Here is a 25022-nt window from a genome sequence, read left to right as displayed (position 1 = left end):
CCTGGGGGGGGTGGGGGGGGGACATGGAGGTCCCCAGGGACCCAGGTATGGGGGGGACCTGCAGCTGGGGGCTTTGGGGGACATGGGGGTCCCTGGGGGGACCCATGTCTGGGGGGTGGGTTGGGGACATCGGGGTCCCGCGGGGGGCACCCCCACATCTGGGGAGGGCTGTAGGGACATGGGGGTCCCGCGGGGGGCACCCCCGCATCTGGGGAGTCTTGGGGACACGGGGGTCCCTGGGGGGGGCACCCCCACATCTGGGAGGGGGCTGTAGGGACCGGGGGAGTCTTTGGGGGACCCGCGCCTGCGGGGCCGGGGGGTGCCCGGGGAGGGGACACACACACCGTCCCGGTCTGCGGCCCCGGGGGACCGGGGGGGGGTCCGGGGGCGGGGTCCGGGGGCGGGGTCCGGGGGCGGGGCGGGCCGTCGCGGTCCCACCCCCGCCCCGGGCACCGCCCCCGGTACCGGCACCGCCCCGCGGGACCATGGTGAGCACCGGGGGCTCTGCCGCCGCTTTCGCTTTCACTTCCCGGGGGGCGTCGACCGGGACCGGGATCGGCACCGGGGGGGGGGTGGGGAGACACGGGACCCCCCCCGGTCCCGGAGTCCCCGGGCTCTTCCTGCTGGCGGGAGGGACACAGCCCCGGCGGGGGGGGATGTCCGTGTCCCCGTGTCCTTGCGTGTCGTTGTCCCCCGCCGGTGCCGGGATCCCCCCCCTTGTTCCCCCGTGCCCTGTCCCCAGGGTCCCCGTCTGCCCCACGGCCGTGGGCTCCTTGTCCCCGTGCGCCCGTTCCTGTGGCGCCCGTGTCCCCAGGGCCCCCCCGTGTCCCCTCCCCACAGCACCCTTGTCCCCATGGTGCCCCTTCCCTGGGGTGTCCCTATCCCCGTTGTCCCTGTGCCCCCATGGAGCCCATTGCCCCCCACTGTCCCCATTGTCCCCACGGTGCCCCTTCCCTGAGGTACCCTATGTCCCCATTGTCCCCCTATGTCCCCATGGTGCCCCTTCCCTGAGATCCCCTATGTCCCCATGGTCCCCTATGTCCCCCTCGTCCCCGTGGTGCCCCTTTCCTGGGGTACCTTTGTGCCCAAGGTTCCTGTGTCCCCTTTGTCCCCATGGTCGCCATGTCCCCCTATATCCCCCTATGTCCCCATTGTCCCCATGGTGCCCCTTCCCTGAGGTACCCTTGTCCCCATTGTCCCACTATGTCCCCATTGTCTTCCTGTGTCCCCATTGTCCCCATGGAGCCCCTTCCCTGAAGTCCCCATTGTCCCCATGATCCCCTATGTCCCTGTTGTCCCCATGGTCCCCCTGTCCTGGGATACCTTTGCGCCCAACATCCCTGTTGTCCCCCCGTGTCCCCATGGTCCCCATTGTCCCTGTTGTCCTCCTCTGTCCCTATTGTCCCCATTGTCCCCCATGTCCCCACTGTCCTCCTGCATCCCCATTGTCCCCACGGTGCCCCTTCCCTGAGGTACCCTATGTCCCCATGGTCCCCTATGTCCCCATTCCCCATGGTGCCCCTTTCCTGGGGTACCTTTGTGCCCAAGGTCCCTGTGTCCCTGTGTCCCCCAAGTCCCCATTGTCCCCTCACGTCCCCATGGTGCCCCTTCCCTGCAGTGCCCTTGTCCGTTTGTCCCCCCATCCCCATAGTCCCCACGTGTCCCCTCCCCGCGGTCCCCTTTCCCCGGGGTGCCGGTGTCCCCCCACGTGTGTGTGTCCCCGTCCCCAGGAGGGGCTGGCGCGGTGCCAGCGCGAGGCAGAGGAGGTGACGGAGCTGATGAAGCAGAATTTTGCCCGGGCGCTGGAGCGGGACGGGCGCCTCAGCGACCTCGACAGCCGGGCCCAGGAGCTGCGCGCCATGGTGGGCACAGGCGGGCACCTATGGGGGGCACACGTGGGCACCTATGGGGACATAGAGCCCTGGGGGGACACACTATAGGGACATAGAGCCCTGGGGACGGACACTATGGGGACATATAGCCCCGGGGGAATATGCTATAGGGACATATAGCCTTAGGGGGCACTATAGGGACATACAGCCCTGGAGGGGGGGGAGATGGCTCCCTAGGGGACACTATGGGGGTACACAGCCCCAGGGGACACACGCTATAGGGACATATAGCCCTGGGGACACACGCTATAGGGACATATGGCCCTGGGGCGGACACTATAGGGACATACAGCCCTATAGTGCCCCCCCCAGCACTATATGCCTATATGGCCTGGGGGTGGGCGGTTACCCTATAGTTCCCCCCCCCCCGACAGCATTGTCTCCACAGGGCGAAACCTTCACCCGCAGCACCCGGGCTGTGGCGCGGCAGCAGCGCAGGGGACACCGGCGCTGGCGCCTGGTGGTCATCGGCCTCGCTGGCCTCCTCCTCCTCCTCCTCCTCCTTATCCTCGGCCTGGCACTATGGCTGCCACGGCCACCCCCCGCCATCATCACTGTCACTGTCCCCCCCGGTACCCCCCCGGGCGGGGACTGAGCCCCCGGCACCGCAGGGAGCCTGCCAGGACTTGGGGGAGACCCTACAATAACAAACCAGTGTGATCTGTTTTGGGGAGACCCTACAATAACAAACCATCAGGAGCAGCTTTGAGGAGACCCAACAATAACAGAGCAGCAGGACCCACCCCAGGGAGACCCCCACGATAAATAAGCACCAGGATCTGCTTTGGGGAGACCCTACAATAACAAATGCGCCGGACCCTCTCCGGGGAGACCCTACAATAACAAAGCAGCAGGCTCTGTTTTGGGGATACACTACAATAACAAACCAGCGCGATCTGTCTTGGGGAGACCCTACAGTAACAAACTGGCAGGACCCTCTCCCCAGAGACCCTACAATAACAAACCGCCGTGCCTTGCTCCAAGGTGACCCTGCAATAACAGCCCCTGGGGGATCGAATTCAGGGAGACCCTACCATAACAAACCACTGTGCCTTGTTCCCGGGAGACCCTACAATAACAAAGGGACCTGATTTGGGGAGACCCTACCGCAATAAACCAGCACAACCCACTCTGAGGAGAGCCGACAATAACAAACCAGCGGGACCAGCTCTGGGGACACCCGGTCTTGTCCCCAGGTGCCACCAGCCTGGGGTGGGGGGGGGACGGATGGACAGGAGGGTGCTGTGGCCCTGCCACCGAGATGGGGGGACCTGGGAGGGGACCCTGGGGACATGATGGCACCTGGGGGGGGGGGGAAGAACCTGGGGAGGGGAGAGGATGGGGGGTCCCTGGGGTCACCCGCACAGGGGGTACCCTGGCACCCACGGCAGGGGATGCTGAGGGGGATGACAGTGGGGGACAGGATGCGGTGACACACTGGGATCCCCAAAAGCCCCCCCCCCCCATACCTGGGTCCCTCCCCTGTGCCTCAGTTTCCCCAAGCGGAGCCAGACACCGGAGCCTCGCAGCACCTTTATTGACAGCAAGCAGTGGCTGGCACCCGTCCCCCGGGGGGACAGCAGCGTCCCCCGGGGGGGGGTGCGTGGGGGGGTCAGCAGCGTCACCCCGTCCCTCGGCGCTTGCTGAGCTCGTCCTGCACCCGCTGGCAGAGGGCTCGGCGCAGGGCGGGTTCCAGCGGGCTCCGGGCGCACACCCGTCGCGTCACCTCCTCCGCACTGTCCCCCTGCGGCACCCTGTCACCCGCCGTGCCCCACGGCAGCACCCCCGTCGCCCCACGGCAGCACTCTCGCCTCCCCCCCCCCCGCGCACCCACCCGCTTCATCCCAGGAAAGCCAGCACCCACCAGGCACCCGCTGCGCCCCACGGCACCCGTGGGTGCCCCAACGCCCCCTGCACGCAGCAGCCCCCCCTCCTTGCTCCCCCCTCCCTGCACCCATGGGTGCCCTCCCGGGGGGGGGGGGGGGCACGGGTCCCGGACACCGGGGTCCCCACCTGGTGCACGATGACGGCGGTGACGCGGCCGTCGTCCCCCTCGTACTCCAGGCAGAAGAGACGGGGCCCACGGGTGTCCGTGGGAGAGGGGGGCCCCGGGCTGGCGTCTCCCCCGGGACCCCCTGCGGTGCCTGCACCCTCAGGGGGCGGCCAGTGCCCCCTCACCCCCCTACGCCCTGGCCCACCCTTGGGTGTCCATCCCCCCCCAAACCATCTCACGGGTCCCCCCCATTCCCATCGCTCCCTTAGGTGACCCCCCCCCGTGCCCCAGCCCACCCCTGGGTGCCCCCCCAGCCCCATCGCTCCCTTAGGTGACCCCCCTCCACGCCCCAGCCCACCCCTGGGTGCCCCCCCCGTGCCCTAACCCCCACCAGGGGTGCCCCATTACCCTCCCCCCACCCCTGGGTGCCCCCTCATGTCCCAGCCCACCCTGAGGTGTGTCCCCCCCCCAATTTGTATCCCCGCCCCAAAACACCTCTTGGGTGCCCCCCACCCCCCCTTGTGTGCCCCCCGTTCCTCCCTTGGGTGCCCCCCCTCCCTCCGCTCACCGGGCCGGCGGGGCCGGTACACCTGCTGGTCGGGGCGGCGGGGCCGGGGGGGGGTCGTGGTGAGCCGACCCCGCGCCCGCCCCCGCGCCTGCCGCACCGCCCGCTCGTAGGCGTCCCTGCGGACCGGGGGGGGACACCGGGGAGGTTACCGGGGGGACACGGCAGGGATGTCACAGGGCGTCGCTGGGCCGGGGCTGGGGGGTCCCCGGGAGGCCCCCGGCCGGTTCAGGGCCCCGCCGGTGGTGGTACCTGGCGATCTGGTTGCGGCGGATGTGCCGCACGAAGCCGTGGCTCATGTCGAGCCGCCCACCCGGCCGGCAGCGCCAGCCCGCGGCCGCCTCCATCAGCCGCCGCCACCGGGGCCGGCCTGCAGGGGGAGGCCGCGGGCGGGGCTGCCCTGCCGGTAACGGGACGCGGTCCCTTTAAAAGCCCCGCCGGCCGCCGCAGGCCCGGCGCGCATGCGCCACCGAAGGGAGGTGGGCGCGCCACACTGCGCAGGCGCGGGAGAGGCGCTGCCCGCCCCGGCGGCCCCGCACATGCGCAGTATCGAGGAAGCGGCGGCGGCCGCCCCGCCGGTTGGCCGCGGTCGCGCTTTCTGCGCATGTGCCGTCGGGACCGACGCGCGGTCCGGCCCCGCCCCTTCCGCCCCGCGCCTGCGCCCTGCCGCCTCCGCGCCTGCGCACTGCGGCCCCCGCGCCTGCGCAGTGGGCGGGATGTCGAGCCGCGGGAAGCGGGAGCGGGAGGCCCGGGCGGCCCCGCGGGGCCCGGGCGGCGGCGGGTCCTCCTCCTCCTCCTCCTCCTCCTCATCGCGGGGCTCGTCGCGGAGCCGCCGGGAGGGGGAGGCGGAGCGGTCCCGGGGGCGGCGGGAGGCGGAGCGGGACCGCGGGCGGCGGGAGGCGGCGGAGCCGGGCCTGGCCCTCCCGCTGCCGGTGGATCCCGCCCGTATCAAGCGGGAACCGGGCACCGGGTCCTGGGGGGGCTCCGCTACCCCCGCCGGCCCCGTGCGGGTCAAGCGTGAGCGTGAGCCTGATGGTGACTCCGATCCGGAGCCCGAGCCCACCGGTGGGGACCGGGAGAGCGGGAGGGGGGGTGACACCGGGGCGGGGGAGGGGGGACACACACCGGGGTGTACGGGGGGACACCGGGGCTGATCCTAGGGGTCCCGGGCTCAGGTGCGAGGAGCGGGGGGGCAGGCAGCGGAGGGGAAGCGGGGCTCAGCCCCAGGGGGGCTTTTCGGGGTGGGGGGACATTTGCTCCGTCTCTGATGAGAGGCGTCACCCTGGCACTAACGAGCCCCCCTTCATTACTGAGCCCCCCTTTGCTATCAACCCCCCTTTCCCCCCCCCCCCCCGCAGTGCGCTATGGCCGTTTCGACCCCGAGGACCAGCGCAGCCGGCACTGCCCCTACCTGGACACCATCAACAAGTGAGTTGGGGGGGTGGGGATCAGGTCGAGGCTTTTTGGGGGTTCCCCTGGGGGCTACCCCCTGAGTCCTGGGCGTCCCCCCGTCCCTGTGGGTCCCACTTGCAGCTCTGCCCCTGTCCCAGGAGCGTCCTGGATTTTGATTTTGAGAAGCTCTGCTCCATCTCGCTGTCCCACATCAACGTCTACGCCTGCCTCGTCTGTGGGAAGTACTTTCAGGGTGAGCCCCCCCGCTCCCGGGGATCGGGGTGCTGCTTGGGGGACACACGGGGTCTGCCTGGGGACCAGGGTGCTGTCAAGGGGGACATGGGGACACCCAGGGGCCAGGATGCTGCTGGGAAGGGCATGGGGGATGCTTAGGGGTTGGGGTGCTGCTGGAGGGGGGACACAGGGGACACCCAGGGGCCAGGGTGCTGCGAGGGGGGGGACGTGAAGGATACCCAGGGACTGGGGTGCTGCTGGGGGACACACCCAGGGGTCAGGGTGCTGTGGAGGGGGACAGAGCGGACATCCCCGGACTGGGGGGAGGCACAGAGGACACCCAGGTGCGGGGGTGCTGCCAAGGGGGGGCATGGGGACACCCAGGGACCAGGGTACTGCCTGGGGGGGGCACGGGGATGCTTGGGGGGGGGCAGAAACAGTCTCCAGATGCAGGTGGGGAATGGCTTCTGTCCCATCTCCACCTTCTCCTGGTTTTCCATTCCCCCTCTCTCCTCTCTGGGGATATGAGGCTCCCCCTGACCTCACCATCTCCCCCTCAGGCCCCCCCCATAGCCCCCACCCCCCTGCTCTGACCCCCTCCTCTCCCCCACAGGCCGCGGGCTGAAGTCTCACGCCTACATCCACAGCGTCCAGTTCAGCCACCACGTCTTCCTCAACCTCCACACCCTCAAGTTTTACTGCCTCCCCGATAACTACGAGATCATCGACTCCTCGCTGGAGGACATCACAGTGCGGCGGGGGGGGTCTGAGCTGCCCTGGGGGGCGTTCAGCTTCGTGTCCCCCCCAGTTTTCTGACCCTGTTTCTCTCTTGCAGTACGTGCTGAAGCCCACCTTCACTGCGCAGCAGATCACCAACCTGGACAAGCAGGCCAAGCTCTCCCGTGCGTACGACGGCACCACGTACCTGCCCGGCATCGTGGGGCTCAACAACATCAAAGCCAACGACTACGCCAATGCTGTCCTCCAGGTATCGCCGGGGTTTGGGGGGGCTCCAGGCTTCATTTTTGGGGTGAAAACTCCCCAAACCCCACTCCTGGGGCTGGCAGGGATGTTTCCCGACTCCTCTCCCTCAGGCTTTATCCAACGTCCCGCCATTGAGGAATTATTTTTTGGAAGAGGAGAACTACAAAAGCATCCAGCGCCCGCCCGGCGACATCATGTTCCTGCTGGTGCAGCGCTTCGGGGAGCTGATGCGGAAGCTGTGGAACCCCCGGAACTTCAAAGCGCACGTCTCGCCCCACGAGATGCTGCAGGCCGTGGTCCTCTGCAGCAAGAAGAACTTCCAGATCACCAAGCAAGGTGAGGAACAGGGTGGCATGGTGGGGGGGTGCTGGATCTGGCCCCCCCGGCCCTGGTTCTGATTTACTCTCTGGTTTGTAGGGGACGGGGTGGACTTCCTCTCCTGGTTCCTGAACGCGCTGCACTCGGCCCTGGGCGGCACGAAGAAGAAGAAGAAAAGTGAGTGGAGGGCAATGAAGGCCCTTGGGGCACCCCCTCGGGTGATGCTCGTCACTCCTGTTGCCCCCCCTGCAACATCTTTCTGTCCCCGCAGCCATCGTCACCGACGTCTTTCAGGGCTCCATGCGCATCTTCACCAAAAAACTGCCTCACCCGGATCTGGTGAGTACGTGGAGGGGCAAAGCGGGGGATTTCTTGGCCCCATGGGGGTCTGCAAGCCCCCCCCTCTGAGCCCCGTGTCCCACAGCCAGCCGAGGAGAAGGCGCAGCTCCTGCAGAACACCGAGTACCAGGAGATGATGGTGGAATCCACCTTCATGTACCTGACGTTGGACCTTCCGACTGCCCCGCTCTACAAGGACGAGAAGGAGCAGCTCATCATCCCCCAGGTCCCCCTCTTCAGCATCTTGGCCAAATTCAATGGCGCCACCGAGAAGGAGTACAAGACCTACAAGGAAAACTTTCTCAAGCGCTTCCAGCTCACCAAGCTGCCTCCCTACCTAATCTTCTGCATCAAGCGCTTCACCAAGAACAACTTCTTCGTGGAGAAAAACCCCACCATCGTCAACTTCCCCATCACGTGAGTGGTGAAGACCCCTTGGGTGGGTGCTTGGGGTCGCTGTCTCCCTTTCCTTGCGCCCCATTGGGGGCTTGAAAGCGTCTGGGGGGGGTTGTAAGCACCTAGAAGGGATTAGTAAGCATCTGGAGGGAGTTAGTAAGCATCTAAGAGGGGTTAGTGAGCGTTAGTAAGCATCTGGGGGGGGGTTAGTAAGCTTCTGGGGGGGGTTGTAAGCACCTAGGAGGGGTTAGTAAGCATCTAGGGGGACTTAGTATTTGGGGGAGAGTTGTAAGCACCTAGGAGGGTTTTGGAGGCATCTGGAGGGGTTTGGAAGCATCCAGGAGGGGTTTGCAGGCATCCAAGGGGGTCTGGAAGCATCTGGGGGGGGTTGTGGGTGGTGTAGGGGTTCCTCTGGGGTTTGGGCGCTAGTGACGCCCAGTTGAGGGGTGTTGGGTGCTCCGGGGGTGTCCCACAGGAATGTGGACCTGCGGGAGTACCTGTCGGAGGAGGTGCAGGCGGCACACACCAACACTACCTACGACCTCATTGCCAACATCGTGCACGATGGGAAACCCTCCGAGGGCTCTTACCGCATCCACGTGCTGCACCACGTGAGTGTCCCTTGTCCCTGGTGGGGGGGGGGGTGTGTGACAATTGTGGTGAACCCCCCGCGGTGTCACCTCTGTCCCCTCCCATCCCCTTGCAGGGCACCGGGAAGTGGTACGAGCTGCAGGACCTGCAGGTGACCGACATCTTGCCACAGATGATCACCCTCTCAGAGGCGTACATCCAGGTGAGGGGCTTCAGTGACAGCGAGGGGGGGGTCCCGGGGGACGCTTGTCACCCCCCCAAATTGTCTCCTTGCCCCACCTTGACCCCCTCTTCCCCGCTCTGCTGCAGATCTGGAAGCGGCGCGAGGAGGACGAGACGAACCAACAAGGCGCCTGAGCCCCTCAGGGACACCCACAACCTCCCCTGGGGGTGCCCGTTCCCCCCTCGGGGGCACCCACAGCCCCCCTAAGAGCACCCATAGCCCCCCTGGAGGCACCCACAGCCCTCCTTGCCCCCAATTAAAGGCCAGCCTATGTATTTTTGTAACCGTTTTCCGCCTTTGCTCTTCTTTGGGTGTGGGGGGCGTCGTGGTTTTCACAGCTTCTGGGAGGTGTGAAAACCTGCCCGCTTTCTGAGAAAACTGCCCCCCCCCACCCTGCCCCCGCACCCCGTCACAGGGCCCCCGCTGCACCCCAAAACACCCCGAAAAATTGAGGACGCTGAGGCAGGGCAGTATCCAAGCTTTATTTGGGGGTTGGGACTGAGAGACACGAGGCAGGGGGGCTCCTTGTGCCCCCCCCACTTCTACACCCAGACGTGCTCCTGGCAGTGCTGCAGGGCCTGGGGGAGAGTGGAGCGGGGTGAGTTGGGGGGCAAGGTGGGCGCCAGGCCCCCCATCTTTGTCGTTGTCGTCGTCCCCCCGCCCTTGTCCCCAACTCACCTGGCAGCGGCGGGCGGCCTCGGGGCTGGAGCACCAGTAGGTCGGGCCCAGGGCACAGGGTCCCGGGTTTGGGGACAGCGCGGGGAGGGGGTGACCCGGTCCCAGGTCCTGCAGGGTGGGGACACGGGTGTCAGAGGGGTGCCCCAGTACCCCCCTCCAGGGTGGGGACACCCCCGGGAACCCCCTCCCCAGGGCCGTGAGGTCCTCAGTGCGTCCCTTGGGGCTGTGGCACTCTCAGTGCCCCACCTTGGGGGGGTCCTGTACCTGGTGGCACCCCTGAGCGTGTCCCCTGGGGGCTGTGACACCCTTGGGGGCCCTGGCACGTTTTCTGGGGGTGTGACGCCTTTTGGGGACCTTGCTGTGTCCCTCGGGGCTGTGACACCCTGGGACATATCCCTCGGGGCTGTGACACCTTGGAGGGTGTCCCCAGGGGCTGTGACACCCCAGGACTTGTCCCCGGGGGCTGTGACAGCCTTTGGGTCCCTGGCATGTCCCCTTGTGTCTGTGACACCCTGGAGCACAACCCTCAGGGCTGTGACACCCTTGGGTGCCCTGTCACGTCCCCAGGGACCGTGCCACCACCCGCCCCCCCCTGCAGGCACATCCCCAGCAGCTCACCCGGCGGTGCCACCCCCACCCTCGCCACCCAGTGCCACCACGGCCACCCGGTCACCCCGCTCACCTCAGTGGTGGCACAAGCAGCTGGTGGGGCCGCAGCGGCCCCGAGGGTCTGCCAGGGAGGTGACGACGGGGCGTAACCGTCCTCGGGGCCGCAGGTGAGGAGCAGGCGACAGAGCAGGCGGGGGGCCAGGCGCCCCAGCACCCCCTCCACCAGCAGCACCCCGTACCGCTGCACCAGGCACTGGCACGCGCCCACCACCACCACCGGCAGCACCCGGCACAGCTTCGTTGCCGCCTCCGCCACCGCCTCCTTGGGGATGGCGGCCTCGGCACGGGCCAGGAAGGTGCGGCACAGCCAGCACAGGGGCAGCGGTATGGGCAGGGCCTTGCCGGCGGCGACCTGGGGACAGGTGTTCACTCTGGAGACTAATGGTGGGGCTGTAGCCGTGCTTGCACCCACAGAGGGACCTATGAGTTCCCAGCCGTGGCCGTGCTTATGCCCGTGTAGGTGCCCACAGCGATGGCCCCAGGGCTGCCCGTGTTCATGGCGCGTAGAGGCCCTTAACGATGCCCATGTGAATACCCGTGGGCGTGCCCCTGTAGAAGCCTATGTAGATGCCCCCGTAGATTCCCATAGTTATGCCCACAGAGATGCCCATGCCCATGCCGGTGCCCCCGGGCACCCACCGCCCCTAGCCCCGAGGACCCGTACCTGCAGGCGGGTGCCGAGCGCCCTGAGGGGGGGCATGGCCGGGGCACCCCCCGGCTCTCCCGGGCACAGCTCCAGGCGGGCGCAGATGGCTGAAGGCTTCTGGGGGGCAGGGTGAGGGCACCCAGCGTGGGGCACCCCGCACCCTGAGGTGACCCGGATGGCACAGTGTCCCCAGCACCCATAGGTGTCCCCGGATGGACAGTGGCCCCAAGCACCCCGAGGTGACCCAGATGGCATGGTGTCCCAAACCCCAGATGGCACCCCCCGGTACCCCAGTTGGCATGGTGTCCCCACTCCCCCCAGCACCCCTGAGGTGTCCCCAGTTGGCATGGTGTCCCCAATCCCCCCAGCACCCTGAGGTGTCCCCAGTTGGCATGGTGTCCCAGCACCCCAAGGTGTCCCCAGATGTCATGATGTCCCCGATCCCCCCCAGCACCACCGAGGTGTCCCTGATCCCCCCCCAGCACCCTGAGGTGTCCCCAGCCGACGTGGTGTCCCCGATCCCCCCAGCACCCCGTGTCATCCCCGTCCGTCTGCCACAGCACCCATGGGTGCCCACTCACGAGGTGCCCCTCGAGGTCGAGGAGGAGGAGGCTGAAGTACTCGTGCACCAGGTTCTGGCAGGGTGGCACCATGCTGGGCACCGGCAGCGCCGCGCACTCCCGCCGCAGGAACCCCTCCACGGCCGCCTGCGCCCACAGCCACCATGGCACCTGCGGCAGCACCCACGGTGGCCACCCCGTGCCCACCCCCCATCCCCACGGGCACCTTGGTGGCCGACTCGTTGGCCATGCGGGTGAGTAGGGTGACGATCTGCTGGCAGTCGGCGCACACGTCCTGCGAGAGGTGGCACCGGGCACGGGGACGTGAGACGTGGGGACGCAGGGACGTCTGATGTGGGGACGTATGGCGTGGGGTGTGGGATGCGGGGAAATGCGCTTGGGGACGTATGGCGTGGGGGAATGGGGACGTGGGGGTTTGGGGACACCGGGGCATGGGGGCTTGGGAGAACGGGGACACGGGGGCTTGGGGGAATGGGGACATGGGGGCTTGGGGGAATGGGGACACGGGGGAATGTGGACATGGGGGCTTGGGGGCTTGGGGAAATGGGGACACGGGGGAATGGGGACACGGGGGCTTGGGGACACGGGGGCTTGGGGGAATGGGGACGTGGGGGTTTGGGGACACCGGGGCATGGGGGCTTGGGAGAACGGGGACACGGGGGCTTGGGGGAATGGGGACGTGGGGGTTTGGGGGCTTGGGGGAATGGGGACACGGGGGCTTGGGGGAATGGGGACATGGGGGTTTGGGGACACCGGGGAATGGGGACATGTGGCATGGGGACATGGGGGACAGAGGTGTGTATGGGGACATGGGGGGGCATGGGCCGTGGGGACACGGGTGTATTGGGACACGTGGGGGGAGTATGGGGCCAAAGGGCGGGGGTCCTTTGGGGGTTTGTGGGGCGGGGGGCTCTCACCGTGGCGGGGGGTGCCCAGGCGTGGCGGGCGCAGTGCTCCAGGGCCCCGCAGCGCAGCGCCGTCTCCCAGCTCTGGCACCAGGCGGAGGGGGGCACCCCACAATGCCCCCCCGGCACCCCCAGCCCTGCGGCCACCGTCAGCACCCGGCATCCCCACCCCGGCCTCGCAGGGGACCCAGGTGTCTGGGAACCCCCACCTCAATGCTCCCCCCCTGCTGTCCCATCCCAACCCAAGACCCCAAGAGGGGACCCGGGTGTCTGGGACATCCCCCCCCGCTGCCCCAAGCCCCCCCCCAAGAGGGGACCCAGATGTCTGGGTCCTTCACCCTCAGTGTGGGTATCCCCCCCTCCCTCCACCATAGGGCCCATGGGGAGCGTGCACCCAGCTTTGGGGGGGGACGAGCCAGATTTGGGGGGGCACCCAGCTTTTAGGATGCACCCAGCTGTAGGGAGGGGGATGACCCAGCTCTATATGGTGCACCCAGTTCTAGGGACACACACCCAGCTTTAGGGGGGCACCCAGCTCTGGGGGGGTACCCAGCTTTGGGGGGGGGGCACGCAGTTTGGTGGGGAGGGACACCCAGATCTGGGGGCGCAGCCAACCCTGGGGAGTGCACCCAGCTTTGCACGGTGCACCCAGCTTTGGCAGGAGGGGCACCCAGTCTTGGGGGGGCACCCAGGCTGGTGTTGCGGGGTTCCCTACCTGGGGTGGCACAGAGCAGGGTGAGGAGCAGTGCCAGCACGGGTGACGGTGCCATGGCGGTGCTGGCAGCGCCAAACCCCGCCGGCCTCTTATAGCCCCAGCGGGAGGTGGCCGCTGGGTCGGTGCCAGCACCACGGGGACACGTGCGCCACAGCCACGGGGACACCTGGGGGCTGCCACCCTGTGTCCCCCCCCGTGGCCCTGCTGGTGTCCCCACAGCCCCGTGTCCCCCGTGGCCGCGTCCCCACCAGGGTCACCGTGTCCCCATCCCACCCCGGTGCCTACGGTGTCGGGGGACAGACACGGTGCTGCTCCTGCGGTGACAAAGGCTTTATTGAGCTGGGAGGGACGGGGTGGCCTGCGGTGGGGGGACGGGGTGGGGGGACGTTGGTGACATCAGGTGCTTTCGGAGCCGGCTGGTGCCTGGGGTGGGAGAGGTGGCAGCATGTCCCCATGTCCCCGTCCCCCATGTTGTCCTCGTGTGCCCACACCCCTGTGTCCTATGTCCCCTCACATCCCTGTGTCCCGTGCCACCCCCCCATGCCCCCCCATGTGCCCATGTCCCATACCGCCATGTCCCCAAGCCCCCATGTCTCCCCATGTCCCCATGTTCTTACACCCCCATGTTCCCATGTCCTCGTCCCCTCACGTCCCCCCGTGTCCCCAAACCCCCATGTCCCCCCCATGTTTCCACGTGCCCCCACGTCCCCTGTGTCCCCATACCTCCATATCCACGTGTCCCCATACCACCATGTCCCCCCACATCCCCCCAAACCCCCATGTCCACGCATACCCCCATGTCCCCCCCCACGTCCCCATGTTACCATGTCCTCCCATGTCCCCATACCCCCGTGTGCCCCCCTGTCCCCCCAAACCTCCATGTCCGTGCATACCTCCATGTCCCCCCATATCCCATGTTCCCACCTTGTCCCCGCATCCCCCCAAGCCCCCATGTCCCCACGTCCCCCGATACCCCCATGTCCTCCCATGCCCCCTTACCCCCCTGTCCCCCCCATGTCCCCACACCCCATGTCTCCCCCTTGTCCCCACGTCACCCCATACCCCCATGTCCCCCTGTCCTCCCATGCCCCCTTACCCGTCCCCCCACATCCCCCCATACCCCCATGTCCCCACGTCCCCCAATACCCCCATGTCCACCCCACATCCCCCCGTACCCCCTTACCCCCCGTACCCCCATGTCCCCACACCCCCATGTCTCCCCTTGTCCCCACGTCCCCCCATACCCCCATGTCCTCCCATGTCCCCTTACCCCCCTGTCCCCCCCACATCCCCCCATACCCCCACGCCCCCACACCCCCATGTCTCCCCTTGTCCCCACGTCCCCAATACCCCCGTGTCCACCCCACATCCCCCCGCACCCCCTTGTCCCCCTGTCCCCCCATGTCCCCACCCCCCATGTCTCCCCCTTGTCCCCACGTCACCCCATACCCCCCATACCCCCATGTCCTCCCACGCCCCCTTACCCCCCTGTCCCCCCCACATCCCCCCAGACCCCCCTGTCCCCACCTCCCCACGTCTCCCCCTTGTCCCCATGCCCCCGCACCCCACATTCCCCCACCCCCACATTCCCCTGCCCCCCCCGTTCCGCTCCCACCCGCCGCGGCAGCACCCACGGGTGCGCCACCCCCCCCCAACCCCCCCGGCCCCGCTTTCCCGTCAGGGCTTTGAAGCGCCGCGTCCCTGCCCTCCGCTCGAGAGCCCTCGTGGGCCGGGAGCGGCCGGGACGCCTGGGTCCCCGGGGGGGGGACGCGGGACACGCAGGACTCACCCGCCTCAGGGTTGCGGGGAGCACCAGCGCAGGCTGGTGCAGAGGCGCGTCGGGCTCTCGTGGTGCTTCAGAGCCTCCTCGATGGGTGCCAGGGCGTGGTGGAGGAGGCGACGGCACAGCCCGGCCCCCGCCGGCAGCCGCCCGCACACGCGGTGGGCGACGCGCGCCACCCCCGCCTGCCGCACACGTCAGCGCACGAGGGTCTTGCACGAGGGCGTCGCGCGGGGCGGGGAGGGCCTCGCGCGAGGGTCTTGCGCGAGGGGCGTCGCTGCACACGGGGGTCTTGCACGGGGGGCGTTGCCTTGCACGAGGGCATTGCATGGGGGGGTATCGCCTTGCACGAGGGCATCGCACAAGGGGGGTAGCACCTTGCACGAGGGTCTTGCATCACTGTACGCGGGGGCCTTGCACGGGGGGCATCGCCTTGCACACGAGGGCATGGCACGGGGGGGATCACCTCACACGGGGGCATTGCACGAGGGGCATCTCATGGGGGGCACCACGGGTGGGGGGGGCAATGCCTCGCACAGGGCCATGGCCTCGCACGGGGGCACGTCGCACACGGGGGGGGCTTCGCACGAGGGCAGCGTCTGGCACGAGGGCACCGCGTGTGTCATCGTGTGTGTCCCCCCCGCCCCCCCCAAGTCTCACCTTGTCGTTGGGGTCGACCACAACGTTCCGGAGCGCCTTCACCACCCGCTTGCAGAGGGCGCAGCGCACGATGCCGGAGGGCACCCCCTCCCCGCTCTGCACACCCACAGCACCTCAGCACCCAGCGCCAGCCCAGTGCCCACCATTGCCCGCCCGGTGCCACCCCAGTGCCCTCATGGGTGCCCTCCCAGGGCCTGCCTGGTCCCCCATGGGTGCCCCCCTGCCCCCACGGGTGCCCCCCCCTCCTTGCACCCCTGTCCCCCCCCCCGTGTCCCCTCACCATGATGTCATCGTCGCTCAGCTGGAGCCCATCCTCATCCTCAGGGTCGGGGGGGGGGTGGTGGCCCCCCAGGGTGCCCGGCCAGGGCCCCCCAGCACGCACCAGCAGGGTGCCCGGGAGGGGCCCCTCGGCTCCCACCAGCAGCAGGGCTGAGCAGTGTCACATCAGGGGACACGTCCCCATGCCCCCCCCCCAGCCTCCGTGTCCCCTCCTGTCCTTGTCCCCCCATGTCCCTGTCCCCCCCATGCCCCTCGCCCTCCTGTACCCCTATGTCCCCATCACCCCCATGTTCCCATTGTCCCTGTCCCCCCCATGTCCCCATTGCCCCCATGTTCCCATTGTCCCTGTCCCCCCCATGTCCCCATCGCCCCCATGTTCCCATTGTCCCTGTCCCCCCCACGTCCCCATCGCCCCCATGTCCCTGTTGTCCCTGTCCCCCCCATGTCCCCCCCATGTCCCCATTGCCCCCATGTTCCCATTGTCGCTGTCCCTCCCACGTCCCCATCGCCCCCATGTCCCCATCACCCTGGTCCCCATCGCCCCCATGTCCTCACATCCCCGTCACCCCTCATGTCCGCGTCCCCTCTTTGTCCCCAACCCTCCATGTCCCCATCCTCCTGCCCCCCCTTCCCCATGTGCCCCTATGTCCCCATCCCTCCATGTCCCCTCTGTCCCCCCTCTATGTCCCCCCCATCCCTGTCCCCATATCCCCATCGCCCTGGTCCCCACGTCCTCCATGTCCCCACGTCCCCATTCCTGTCCCCCACAGCCCCATGTCCCCTGTTCCCCCCATGTCCCCATCCCTGTCGTCCCCCCCCACCCCTCCCTGTCCCCCTGGGGGGGCTCCGCACCAGTGACCCCGGTGAGCAGGGCCAGCAGCAGCGGGGCCATGGTTGCCTGTCCCCAAACCCCAGGGGGACTTTTATATCCCCGCAGGGTGGGGTGACACCCGGGGTGATGGCAGGAAGGGGCCCCCCCAAAAACCACAGCGGCTGCAGCGGTGGGGGGGGATGTCGGGGGGACGCACACATCCGGGAACAGCGGCCCCCGCTCACGTCTGCTGGGGGGCTGCGAGCTTCCCCCTGCAGTGCCCTGGGGGGGACATCAGGTGGCTGGGGGGGACGGGGGGGCTTGGGGGAATGGGGGAGTCCTTGGGGACCTGGGGGGACATTGGGGGGGGACAAGAGGAGACCATGGGGACTGGGGGGGACATGGGGAGACAAGGAGAGACCTGGGGGGGGTGACATGGGGGGACAAAGGGGGATGGAGGAGGGACCTGGGGGTCTTTGGGGGATGTGGAGGGCTCTGGGGGGGGGACAAGGGGACACTGTGGAGACCTGGGGGGACTTTGGGGATCGGGGGGGGGGACAACAAGGGGACACCGTGGGGACCCAGGGGACGTGGGGGGAGCAAGGAGAGAGCAGGGGGACGTGGGGGCACTGGGGGGACATGGGGTGCTGGGGCGGGCTGGGGGGGGACAAGGTGGGCTTGGGGGGATGTGGGAGGACAAGGGGGGGAGACTGGGGGGGACATGGGGGAGGGAGGAGGGACTTCAGGGACCTGGGGGGATGGGGGGGGACAAGGGGACACCGTGGAAACCTGGGGGGACTTTGGGGAGGGGGAGACAAGGGGACACTGTGAGGACCCAGGGGACGTGGGGGGAGCAAGGAGAGAGCAGGGGGACATGGGGGGCTGGGGGGACGGGGACAAGGTGGGATTGGGGGGATGTGGGAGGACAAGGGGGGGAGACTGGGGGGACCTGGGGGGCTGGGGAAGATAAGGGGCGACCTGGGGGGGGCAAAGGGAGCTCGTGGGGGGACGTGACGGGGCAGTGCCACCTGCCAGTTCCCGGCAAGTCTCGGGGCCACCGCAAACCCCAGAGCCACCGGCGGGGGGGGCGACACACGGGGGGGCCCTGTCCCTGTCCCCAGCCCTGCCCCCCCTTTCCTGTCCCTGTCCCTGTCCCCCCTCCCCCCGTGAAGCCACAAACCTCCGTCAGCCAGGGCCCCCCCCCTTCCCCTGCGGCACTGCGGGGGGACAGGGCAGAGCCCCCCCGGCTGCAGCCGGGGATGCTGCCGCGGCCGGCGGGGAGGGGACCCGTCCCACCGCCCCCCCCGCCACTCCCACGCCCCCCCGACCCCCCGGCCCGGACAAATGCAGCCCCCCCCCAGTGCCCCCAGTATCCCCCTGCCCTCATTTCTCCCCAGTGTTCCCAGTACCCCCAGTATTCCCAGTACGCCAAGACTCCCATTCCCCCAATACCCCCAGCGCCCCAATTACCCCCCAGTACCCCCCCAGAACCACCCGTGCTGCCCAGTATGTCTCAGTACTCCCAGTACACCCCAGCACCCCCAGTGCCCCCAGCGTCCCCCAGTATCCCCATTACCACTATTACCCTCAGTTTCTCCAGTATTCCCCACTACCCCCAGTACCCCCCAGTACCCCCAGTACCCCCAGTATCCCCCCAGTACCCCCAGTACCCCCAGTACCCCCAGTACCCCCAGTACCCGCAGTATCCCCCCATTACCTCATGTACCCCCCCAGTACCCCCAGTGCCCCCCAGTACCCCCCAGTACCCCCAGTACCCCCCATTACCACCAGTACCCCCAGTACCCCCAGTACCCCCCAGTCTCCCGCCCCAGTGCCCCCAGTACCCCCAGTACCCCCAGTACCCCCCAGTCTCCCGCCCCAGTACCCCCAGTACCCCCCATTACCCCCAGTACCCCCAGTACCCCCCAGTCTCCCGCCCCATTACCCCCATTACCCCCAGTACCCCCAGTGCCCCCAGTACCCCCCAGTCTCCCGCCCCAGTACCCCCATTACCCCCAGTACCCCCAGTACCCCCAGTACCCCCAGTGCCCCCATTACCCGCAGTATCCCCCCATTACCTCCAGTACCCCCCCAGTACCCCCAGTGCCCCCCAGTACCCCCCAGTACCCCCAGTACCCCCAGTACCCCCAGTGCCCCCAGTACCCCCCAGTCTCCCGCCCCAGTACCCCCATTACCCCCATTACCCCCAGTACCCCCAGTACCCCCCAGTGCCCCCAGTACCCCCCAGTACCCCCATTACCCCCAGTGCCCCCAGTGCCCCCAGTACCCCCAGTCTCCCGCCCCAGTGCCCCCATTACCCCCATTACCCCCATTACCCCCAGTGCCCCCAGTACCCCCCAGTCTCCCGCCCCAGTACCCCCATTACCCCCATTACCCCCATTACCCCCAGTACCCCCAGTACCCCCCAGTATCACCCCAAGTACCCCCGATTACCCCCAGTACCCCCATTACCCCCAGTATCCCCCCATTACCCCCAGTACCCCCATTACCCCCAGTATCCCCCAGTACCCCCCATTACCCCCATTACCCCCATTACCCCCAGTGCCCCCAGTACCCCCCAGTCTCCCGCCCCAGTACCCCCATTACCCCCATTACCCCCATTACCCCCAGTACCCCCCAGTACCCCCAGTACCCCCCAGTATCACCCCAAGTACCCCCGATTACCCCCAGTACCCCCATTACCCCCAGTATCCCCCCATTACCCCCAGTACTCCCAGTACCCCCAGTATCCCCCAGTACCCCCCAGTACCCCCATTACCCCCAGTACCCCCAGTACCCCCAGTATCCCCCAGTGCCCCCATTACCCCCACTACCCCCAGTACCCCCAGTACCCCCCAGTATCCCCCAGTACCCCCAGTACCCCCAGTATCCCCCAGTACCCCCATTGCCCCCAGTACCCCCATTACCCCCCATTACCCCCCAGTACCCCCAGTACCCCCAGTATCCCCCAGTACCCCCAGTACCCCCAGTATCCCCATTACCCCCACTACCCCCATTACCCCCAGTACCCCCAGTACCCCCATTACCTCCATTACCCCCATTACCCCCAGTGCCCCCAGTACCCCCAGTACCCCCAGTACCCCCATTACCCCCATTACCCCCAGTACCCCCATTACCCCCATTACCCCCAGTGCCCCCATTACCCCCAGTGCCCCCAGTACCCCCAGTGCCCCCAGTCTCCCGCCCCAGTGCCCCCATTACCCCCATTACCCCCATTACCCCCAGTGCCCCCAGTACCCCCAGTCTCCCGCCCCAGTGCCCCCATTACCCCCATTACCCCCATTACCCCCATTACCCCCAGTACCCCCCATTACCCCCAGTACCCCCAGTGCCCCCAGTGCCCCCAGTGCCCCCAGTACCCCCATTACCCCCAGTATCCCCATTACCCCCATTACCCCCAGTACCCCCATTACCCCCATTACCCCCAGTACCCCCATTACCCCCAGTGCCCCCAGTCTCCCGCCCCAGTGCCCCCATTCCTCCCCGCGGCCTCCAGCCGCCAGGGGGCGCCTTCGCCGCCTTCGCCCCGCCCCGCCCCGCCAAGATGGCGGCGCCCACGGCTGCGCGGGCGCTGCGGGTGAGGGACGGGACGGGACGGGACGGGACGGGACGGGGCCGGGGGGACACCGGGGGCTCCAGGCCCGGGGCTATGGGCTGTGGGGGGCTCTGGGGACACCGGCTGTGGGGGGAAACCGGCTGTGGGGGGGCACTGGGGACACTGGGCATAGGGGACACCAGGCCTGGGGGACACTGGGGACAGCGGCTGTGGGGGGCTCTGGGGACACTGAATGTGGGGGACACTGGCTGTGGGGGACACCAGGGACATTGCGTATGGGGGACACTGGGCATAGGGGATGCCACGCATGGGGGACACTGGGGACACCGGGTGTGGGGGACACTGGCTGTGGGGGGCACCAGGACACTGGATATGGGGAGACACCTGGTATAGGGGGGCACTAGGGACATTGGGCGTAGGCGTGGGGGACACTGGGTATGGGCGACACTGGGTACGGGGGGACAACAGGCGTGGGGGGACACCAGGTGTGGGGGGCACTGGTCACAGGAGGCTGCAGGGACGCCGTGTCAGGGGGACTCCGGCAGTGGTGGCCCCGCTCTGGGGACAGCGGCCAGGGGGTCACAGGGCAGGGTGGGAGGGCTCCAGGCATGGGGGACACTGGGGACACTGGCTGTTGGGAGCATGGTGGGCTGGGCAGGGCCAGACACCCCCCCCTCTGCCCCGGCCACTGTGGGGTGCCCGCTGTCCCTCACCCCGTCACCTCTCCAGGCAGTGCCCCGCATCTGCCCCATCCCCGAGGGCCTCCGGCACCTCCACACCACCCCCGCCTGCCTCAAGGTAAGCCCTGGGGGTGCCCCCTCCCCGCCTCCCCCGCCGGGTCCCCCCGCTTCTGACGCCACCATCCCCACAGACACGGGCGGCGCGGGTGCGCGTGGGCAAAGGGGACAAGCCGGTGACCTACGAGCAGGCGCACGCCCCCCACTACATCGCCCACCGCAAGGGCTGGCTCTCCTTGCACACCGGTGGGTCATCCCACGTCCCACCCCCCCACACCCCGGGGATGGGGAGAGGACCGGGATGGGGCGGCGGGGACGGGGGTGTGTGGGGCACGGGGGGCCTGTGGGCATCGTGGGGATGGGGTGTTGTGGGGACGGAGATGTGTGGGGCACACAGGTATTGCGGAGGTAGGGATATGTGGGGCACACGGGCATCATGGGGGGCGGGGACAGGGGCACGTGGGGCACGAGGGCATCTGTGGGGATGGGCCATGGGACTGCGTGGGGACAGGGACGTGTGGGGCACGTGGGCATCGTGCAGGCAGGAGCACGTGGGGCACACGGGTATCGTGGGGATGGGACACACGGTCATCGTGGGGACAGGGACGTGTGGGGCACATGGCTGTGGTGGGGCCAGTGACGTGCGGGGCGGGCACACGGTGACGGTGTGGCCGGCGTGACCCGGCGAGGCATGTCAGTGCCGGCGCCGACCCTCTCTGTGCCCACAGGTAACCTGGCCGAGGAGCCGGGCGCGGCGGAGCGGGCGGTGGAGGACGCCTTCCTGCGCCGATTCTTCTACGGCACCTTCCCCGGCGTCCTGGCGGACGAGGTCGTGCTGAAGCGCCGCGCCAACCTGCTGGTGGTCTGCCTGGTGCTGGCGCGGGGCCTGCCGCCCGCCAAGCTCTACTTTCTGGTGGGCTACGCCGAGACCCTCCTCTCCCACTTCTACAAGTGCCCCGTGCGCCTGGAGCTGCAGACGGTGCCCGCCAAGGTGGTCTACAAGTACCTCTAGTGTCCGGTGGTGCCCCGCCAGGGTGGTGGTGGGGAATAAAGCAGGGGTTTGTGCTCACCCTGCCTCGCCTGTGGGTCTCAAAGGGGTTGGGGGGGGCACCCCATCGCCGTGGGGTGGGCCTGGCCCCGCGACGCCCCTGTGCCCTGAATGGCCCCGTCCCTGCGGTGCCCGTGTGCCCCCCGTGTCCCTGTCCCGGTAGTGCGCACGTGTCCCCCACAGCCCCAGCCCTGTGCTGCCTGTGTGCCCCCCGTGTCCCTGTCCCCACAATGTCCACGTGCCCCCCATGTCTCTCTCCCGATAGTGCCCATGTGCCCCACATGTCGCTGTCCCCATGATGCCCATTGTGCCCCACACGGCCCGGTGATGCCCTCGTGCCCCATGTGGCCCCATCCCTGTGGGCCCCATTGCTGCCATGCCCACGTGCCCCACATGTCCTTGTCCCCTGTGCCCCCCACGGTCCCAGCCTTGGGGTGCCCGTGTGCCCCACGTGTCCATGTCCCTGTGATGCCTGCGTGCCCCACAAGGCTCCATCCCTGCCATGCCCTCGCGCCCCATATGTCCCCATCGCCCTGGTGCCCACGAGCCCCACATGTCCTGGTCCTGTGTCCCCGTCCCCGCACAGACCCCGTGACGCTTCAGAGCCAAGATGTGGTTTCTATATAGAGGTGCCCCTGCCCCTCCCTGGCCATCCCAGTTAAACCCAGTCCCGAAACTGAGAAAACCAGTTTAAATACGACAGCAGTAGAAAAAGCAGCAGCAGGAGGGGGCGGTGAGGGGCAGCGGGGCTCAGCCCTGCCTGGGGGCCGTGGCCTCGTCCTTGTCCTCGTCCTTGTCCTCGAAGCAGGGGTTGCTGAGGGCCAGCCCCACACCCTGCTCTGCGCCGGCTGCCGTGTCCCCCACTGTGTCCCCCTCCGTGTCCGCCGTCGTGTCCCCCGCCAGCACCCGTGGGCTGGGTCTCTGTGGGGATGATAGGGGACAGCAGAAGGCTGCCATCGTCCTCCTGGGGGGAATGTCAGGGACAGGGCACTGTCCCCAGCGGGGGCAGGGGGGTCCTATCCATGTAGCTGAGGAGGACAGGGAGGAAGATGAGGCCGTGGGCCAGCCCCACCAGGGTGATGATGAGGTTGAGGCGGAAGAAGATCTGGATGAGCTGCAGCTTGGTGAAGGCCAGCACCACGATGCCAGGCAGGTAGGTCATGGCCACCCCAGCCACCACCTGCATCCAGGACGGGGTCAGCGATGGCCGGGTCACCCTGTCCCTCCTGTCCCCGGGGAGGGAATGGGGTCCGTGCGGCCGTCAGCCCCCCATCCAGTGCCCACCTTGCTGCCCATGTTGACGGTGGCCTCGGCGGCTCGTTCCACCCGGTCGGGCTTGGTGCCATGGGCGAAGGCGCAGGTGATGTGGGACACGAACTCCACCGAGATGCCCACGGCCTGCGGGGACGGGCTGTCACCCAGGGGCACCCGTGGGTGCTCCTCCGGGCTGCCACGGGGTGGGGTGGGGGCCCATGGCTGGGCATGGCTGGTGGGCGCCCATCCCGTGCTTCTGTACCCTGCGTGTCCCAGTGCCCTGTGCCACCCTGCACACCCCATGCTGCTCTGTCCCCACGTCACGCTGTGCATCCCATCTCCTGCCACCTCCTGTATCCCCAAAGCCACCCCACATGCCCCAAATCCCGGTGCCACCCCACATGCCCCACACCGTGATGAGGTCGATAAGGGACCACGGTGTTGTAGGGGACGTCCCAGCAGGGCCGTGGTGTCCACGAGGACCACGCTGATGGTGACGACGGTGGCTGGAGCCGCCTTCACCCCTTCTCCTGTGTCTGCACCTTTGCCGGTGATCCCCTTGCCTGCGACCCTGGGATGGAGGGGGGGTTGTGGGGGAAGCAGAGGGGGGACCCCGTGGGTGTTGGGGGCCCATGTCAAGCTGATGCCACCAGCTCGTTCCCAGCAGCTGCCTCGCTCTGCCTGTGCTGCCCTCACACCTGCTGCCTGTTGGTGCTTCGTTAGCTGGGGCTTAATTTCCTGCCCTGTCCCTCGACAAGCAGAGAGTTGTGGAGGGGGGTGGTCCCTTCTGGGCTGCTCCTGGTTCCTGGTGTGTGGGAGCAGAGTGGGGTGCTCCCTGTGTCTCCCCAGATCATCTCACCCTGCCTTCAGGTACTCAAAGGTGAAAAATCTGTCCTAATGGGAGTGACTGGGGGGATAGGAGTGGATTAAAATCACCATTTGCCTCAATGTCCCACCCAAAAAACCTGTCTATGGGGCTGGGAGTGCTTTGGGGGTTCTGAGGACCTTTGGGGTGTGCTGGGGAGTCTTGGGGGGGGGGGACAAGAGACCCCCATGTGCCTGCAGTGCAGCTGCATGTGGCTGAGCTGCTTTTAAGGATGGAGGCTTGTTCTTCTGAGGGATCGTGGTCCCACAGTTGGTTGGTGGTCCCGAATCTATGGGGTAGGCTGGGGGAACGTGGGACAGGGGGGATGTGGGACAGGGGGATGTGAGCTGAAGCCGAAAGCCATCGCCCGGCTGGCGCGACCGCAGGAGGTGCAGCCCCACCGTGATCTGCCAGACTTGCAGCCGGCCGTGTGCTGCGTCCGGTGCCTGGTGGGAGCTTTGGGAGAGGCTCTGGGTGCCGGCACGCTCCTGCCCCGAGTCCAAGCGGGTCTTTCGTGATTGTTAGTGGTGTTAAGGTGGAAGAGCTCTGGTGAGAGAGGTGATTCCTCCGTCCCACCCCTGAGTGGGCAGGTGTTATATTAAAGCTCTCCTAAGGCAATTAAGAGCCCTTCTGGATAAAACATAGGCGGTGAAGACCAGGCAAAGCCACGAGCTGGTTTCCATTGCTTTTTTTGCCCCTGCTAGTGTTTGTAGCAGCTCTTAATATTCAGAGCTGCTGGTGGGGGGGGACTTGTCATGGCCAGAGCAGCTGTGGGTTTAGGAGAAATCCCTGCTTGGAAGCTCCGTCCAGAGTCTGGGGAGCGTGCCAGCTGGGAAGGCGATGGGAACTTGAGTCACCCTGGCTGCCTCGGGGAGATAGTTGTGGGCACA

The 25022-nt window shown here is 67.9% G+C and overlaps 6 protein-coding genes across 6 annotated transcripts; 3 read left to right on the top strand and 3 right to left on the bottom strand.

Annotated features, from left to right (window-relative positions):
* The first annotated feature begins 453 nt into the window (after positions 1-453).
* On the top strand, positions 454-3048 carry LOC142037662 (vesicle-associated membrane protein 5-like). The gene is made up of 3 exons (XM_075042143.1): positions 454-488; positions 1731-1862; positions 2281-3048. The coding sequence occupies exons 1-3, from the start codon at positions 486-488 to the stop codon at positions 2485-2487; spliced, it is 342 nt and encodes a 113-aa protein (XP_074898244.1). The 5' UTR covers positions 454-485; the 3' UTR covers positions 2488-3048.
* A 364-nt stretch (positions 3049-3412) lies between these two features.
* On the bottom strand, positions 3413-4838 carry C12H2orf68 (chromosome 12 C2orf68 homolog). The gene is made up of 4 exons (XM_075043729.1): positions 4703-4838; positions 4454-4569; positions 3906-4027; positions 3413-3636 (listed from the first exon to the last, which is right to left on the bottom strand). The coding sequence occupies exons 1-4, from the start codon at positions 4795-4797 to the stop codon at positions 3514-3516; spliced, it is 456 nt and encodes a 151-aa protein (XP_074899830.1). The 5' UTR covers positions 4798-4838; the 3' UTR covers positions 3413-3513.
* A 73-nt stretch (positions 4839-4911) lies between these two features.
* USP39 (ubiquitin specific peptidase 39) lies at positions 4912-9216 on the top strand. The gene is made up of 12 exons (XM_075043728.1): positions 4912-5515; positions 5809-5878; positions 6001-6095; positions 6690-6826; positions 6912-7064; positions 7171-7396; positions 7478-7555; positions 7650-7717; positions 7803-8134; positions 8589-8724; positions 8820-8906; positions 9014-9216. Exons 1-12 carry the CDS (start codon positions 4912-4914, stop codon positions 9059-9061), a joined length of 2034 nt encoding a protein of 677 aa, XP_074899829.1. The 3' UTR covers positions 9062-9216.
* A 253-nt stretch (positions 9217-9469) lies between these two features.
* On the bottom strand, positions 9470-13176 carry SFTPB (surfactant protein B). Its single transcript, XM_075041980.1, has 8 exons — positions 13122-13176; positions 12419-12543; positions 11707-11775; positions 11502-11627; positions 10933-11037; positions 10288-10611; positions 9606-9713; positions 9470-9505 (listed from the first exon to the last, which is right to left on the bottom strand). The coding sequence occupies exons 1-8, from the start codon at positions 13174-13176 to the stop codon at positions 9470-9472; spliced, it is 948 nt and encodes a 315-aa protein (XP_074898081.1).
* Positions 13177-13433: 257 nt separating this feature from the next.
* Positions 13434-16732, bottom strand: LOC142037522 (antimicrobial peptide NK-lysin-like). Its single transcript, XM_075041979.1, has 5 exons — positions 16693-16732; positions 15842-15990; positions 15562-15657; positions 14911-15086; positions 13434-13544 (listed from the first exon to the last, which is right to left on the bottom strand). Exons 1-4 carry the CDS (start codon positions 16730-16732, stop codon positions 14916-14918), a joined length of 456 nt encoding a protein of 151 aa, XP_074898080.1. The 3' UTR covers positions 13434-13544; positions 14911-14915.
* A 3467-nt stretch (positions 16733-20199) lies between these two features.
* LOC142038342 (small ribosomal subunit protein uS3m-like) lies at positions 20200-22034 on the top strand. Its single transcript, XM_075043727.1, has 4 exons — positions 20200-20249; positions 20958-21026; positions 21100-21211; positions 21694-22034. The coding sequence occupies exons 1-4, from the start codon at positions 20217-20219 to the stop codon at positions 21975-21977; spliced, it is 498 nt and encodes a 165-aa protein (XP_074899828.1). The 5' UTR covers positions 20200-20216; the 3' UTR covers positions 21978-22034.
* The last annotated feature ends 2988 nt before the right edge of the window (positions 22035-25022 follow it).

Source organism: Buteo buteo, chromosome 12 (assembly GCF_964188355.1).
Source record: "Buteo buteo chromosome 12, bButBut1.hap1.1, whole genome shotgun sequence".
Classification (NCBI taxonomy): Eukaryota; Metazoa; Chordata; class Aves; order Accipitriformes; family Accipitridae; genus Buteo; species Buteo buteo.
The sequence above is the reverse complement of the archived record's forward strand: the minus strand, read 5'-3'. Positions and strand labels throughout refer to the sequence as shown.

Excerpts from the sequence above, each read along its gene's own strand:
- LOC142037662 (XM_075042143.1), top strand. Across the intron at positions 1,863-2,280 it reads CCCAGGAGCTGCGCGCCATG|GGCGAAACCTTCACCCGCAG; the intron begins GTGGGCACAGGC and ends TTGTCTCCACAG.
- C12H2orf68 (XM_075043729.1), bottom strand. The coding sequence starts at position 4,797 with ATGGAGGCGGCCGCGGGCTGGCGCTGCCGGCCGGGTGGGCGGCTCGAC. Across the intron at positions 4,570-4,702 it reads CGCCGCAACCAGATCGCCAG|GGACGCCTACGAGCGGGCGG; the intron begins GTACCACCACCG and ends CCCGGTCCGCAG. Across the intron at positions 3,637-3,905 it reads CCGCCGTCATCGTGCACCAG|GGGGACAGTGCGGAGGAGGT; the intron begins GTGGGGACCCCG and ends AGGGTGCCGCAG.
- USP39 (XM_075043728.1), top strand. The coding sequence starts at position 4,912 with ATGCGCCACCGAAGGGAGGTGGGCGCGCCACACTGCGCAGGCGCGGGA. Across the intron at positions 5,879-6,000 it reads TACCTGGACACCATCAACAA|GAGCGTCCTGGATTTTGATT; the intron begins GTGAGTTGGGGG and ends CCCCTGTCCCAG. Across the intron at positions 7,065-7,170 it reads ACGCCAATGCTGTCCTCCAG|GCTTTATCCAACGTCCCGCC; the intron begins GTATCGCCGGGG and ends CCTCTCCCTCAG.
- SFTPB (XM_075041980.1), bottom strand. The coding sequence starts at position 13,176 with ATGGCACCGTCACCCGTGCTGGCACTGCTCCTCACCCTGCTCTGTGCC. Across the intron at positions 11,038-11,501 it reads TCGACCTCGAGGGGCACCTC|AAGCCTTCAGCCATCTGCGC; the intron begins GTGAGTGGGCAC and ends CCTGCCCCCCAG. Across the intron at positions 9,714-10,287 it reads CTGCTTGTGCCACCACTGAG|GACCTGGGACCGGGTCACCC; the intron begins GTGAGCGGGGTG and ends CCCACCCTGCAG.
- LOC142037522 (XM_075041979.1), bottom strand. The coding sequence starts at position 16,732 with ATGGCCCCGCTGCTGCTGGCCCTGCTCACCGGGGTCACTG. Across the intron at positions 15,658-15,841 it reads TGAGCGACGATGACATCATG|AGCGGGGAGGGGGTGCCCTC; the intron begins GTGAGGGGACAC and ends GTGGGTGTGCAG. Across the intron at positions 15,087-15,561 it reads TGGTCGACCCCAACGACAAG|GCGGGGGTGGCGCGCGTCGC; the intron begins GTGAGACTTGGG and ends CGTGTGCGGCAG.
- LOC142038342 (XM_075043727.1), top strand. The coding sequence starts at position 20,217 with ATGGCGGCGCCCACGGCTGCGCGGGCGCTGCGG. Across the intron at positions 20,250-20,957 it reads CGGCTGCGCGGGCGCTGCGG|GCAGTGCCCCGCATCTGCCC; the intron begins GTGAGGGACGGG and ends TCACCTCTCCAG. Across the intron at positions 21,212-21,693 it reads CTGGCTCTCCTTGCACACCG|GTAACCTGGCCGAGGAGCCG; the intron begins GTGGGTCATCCC and ends CTGTGCCCACAG.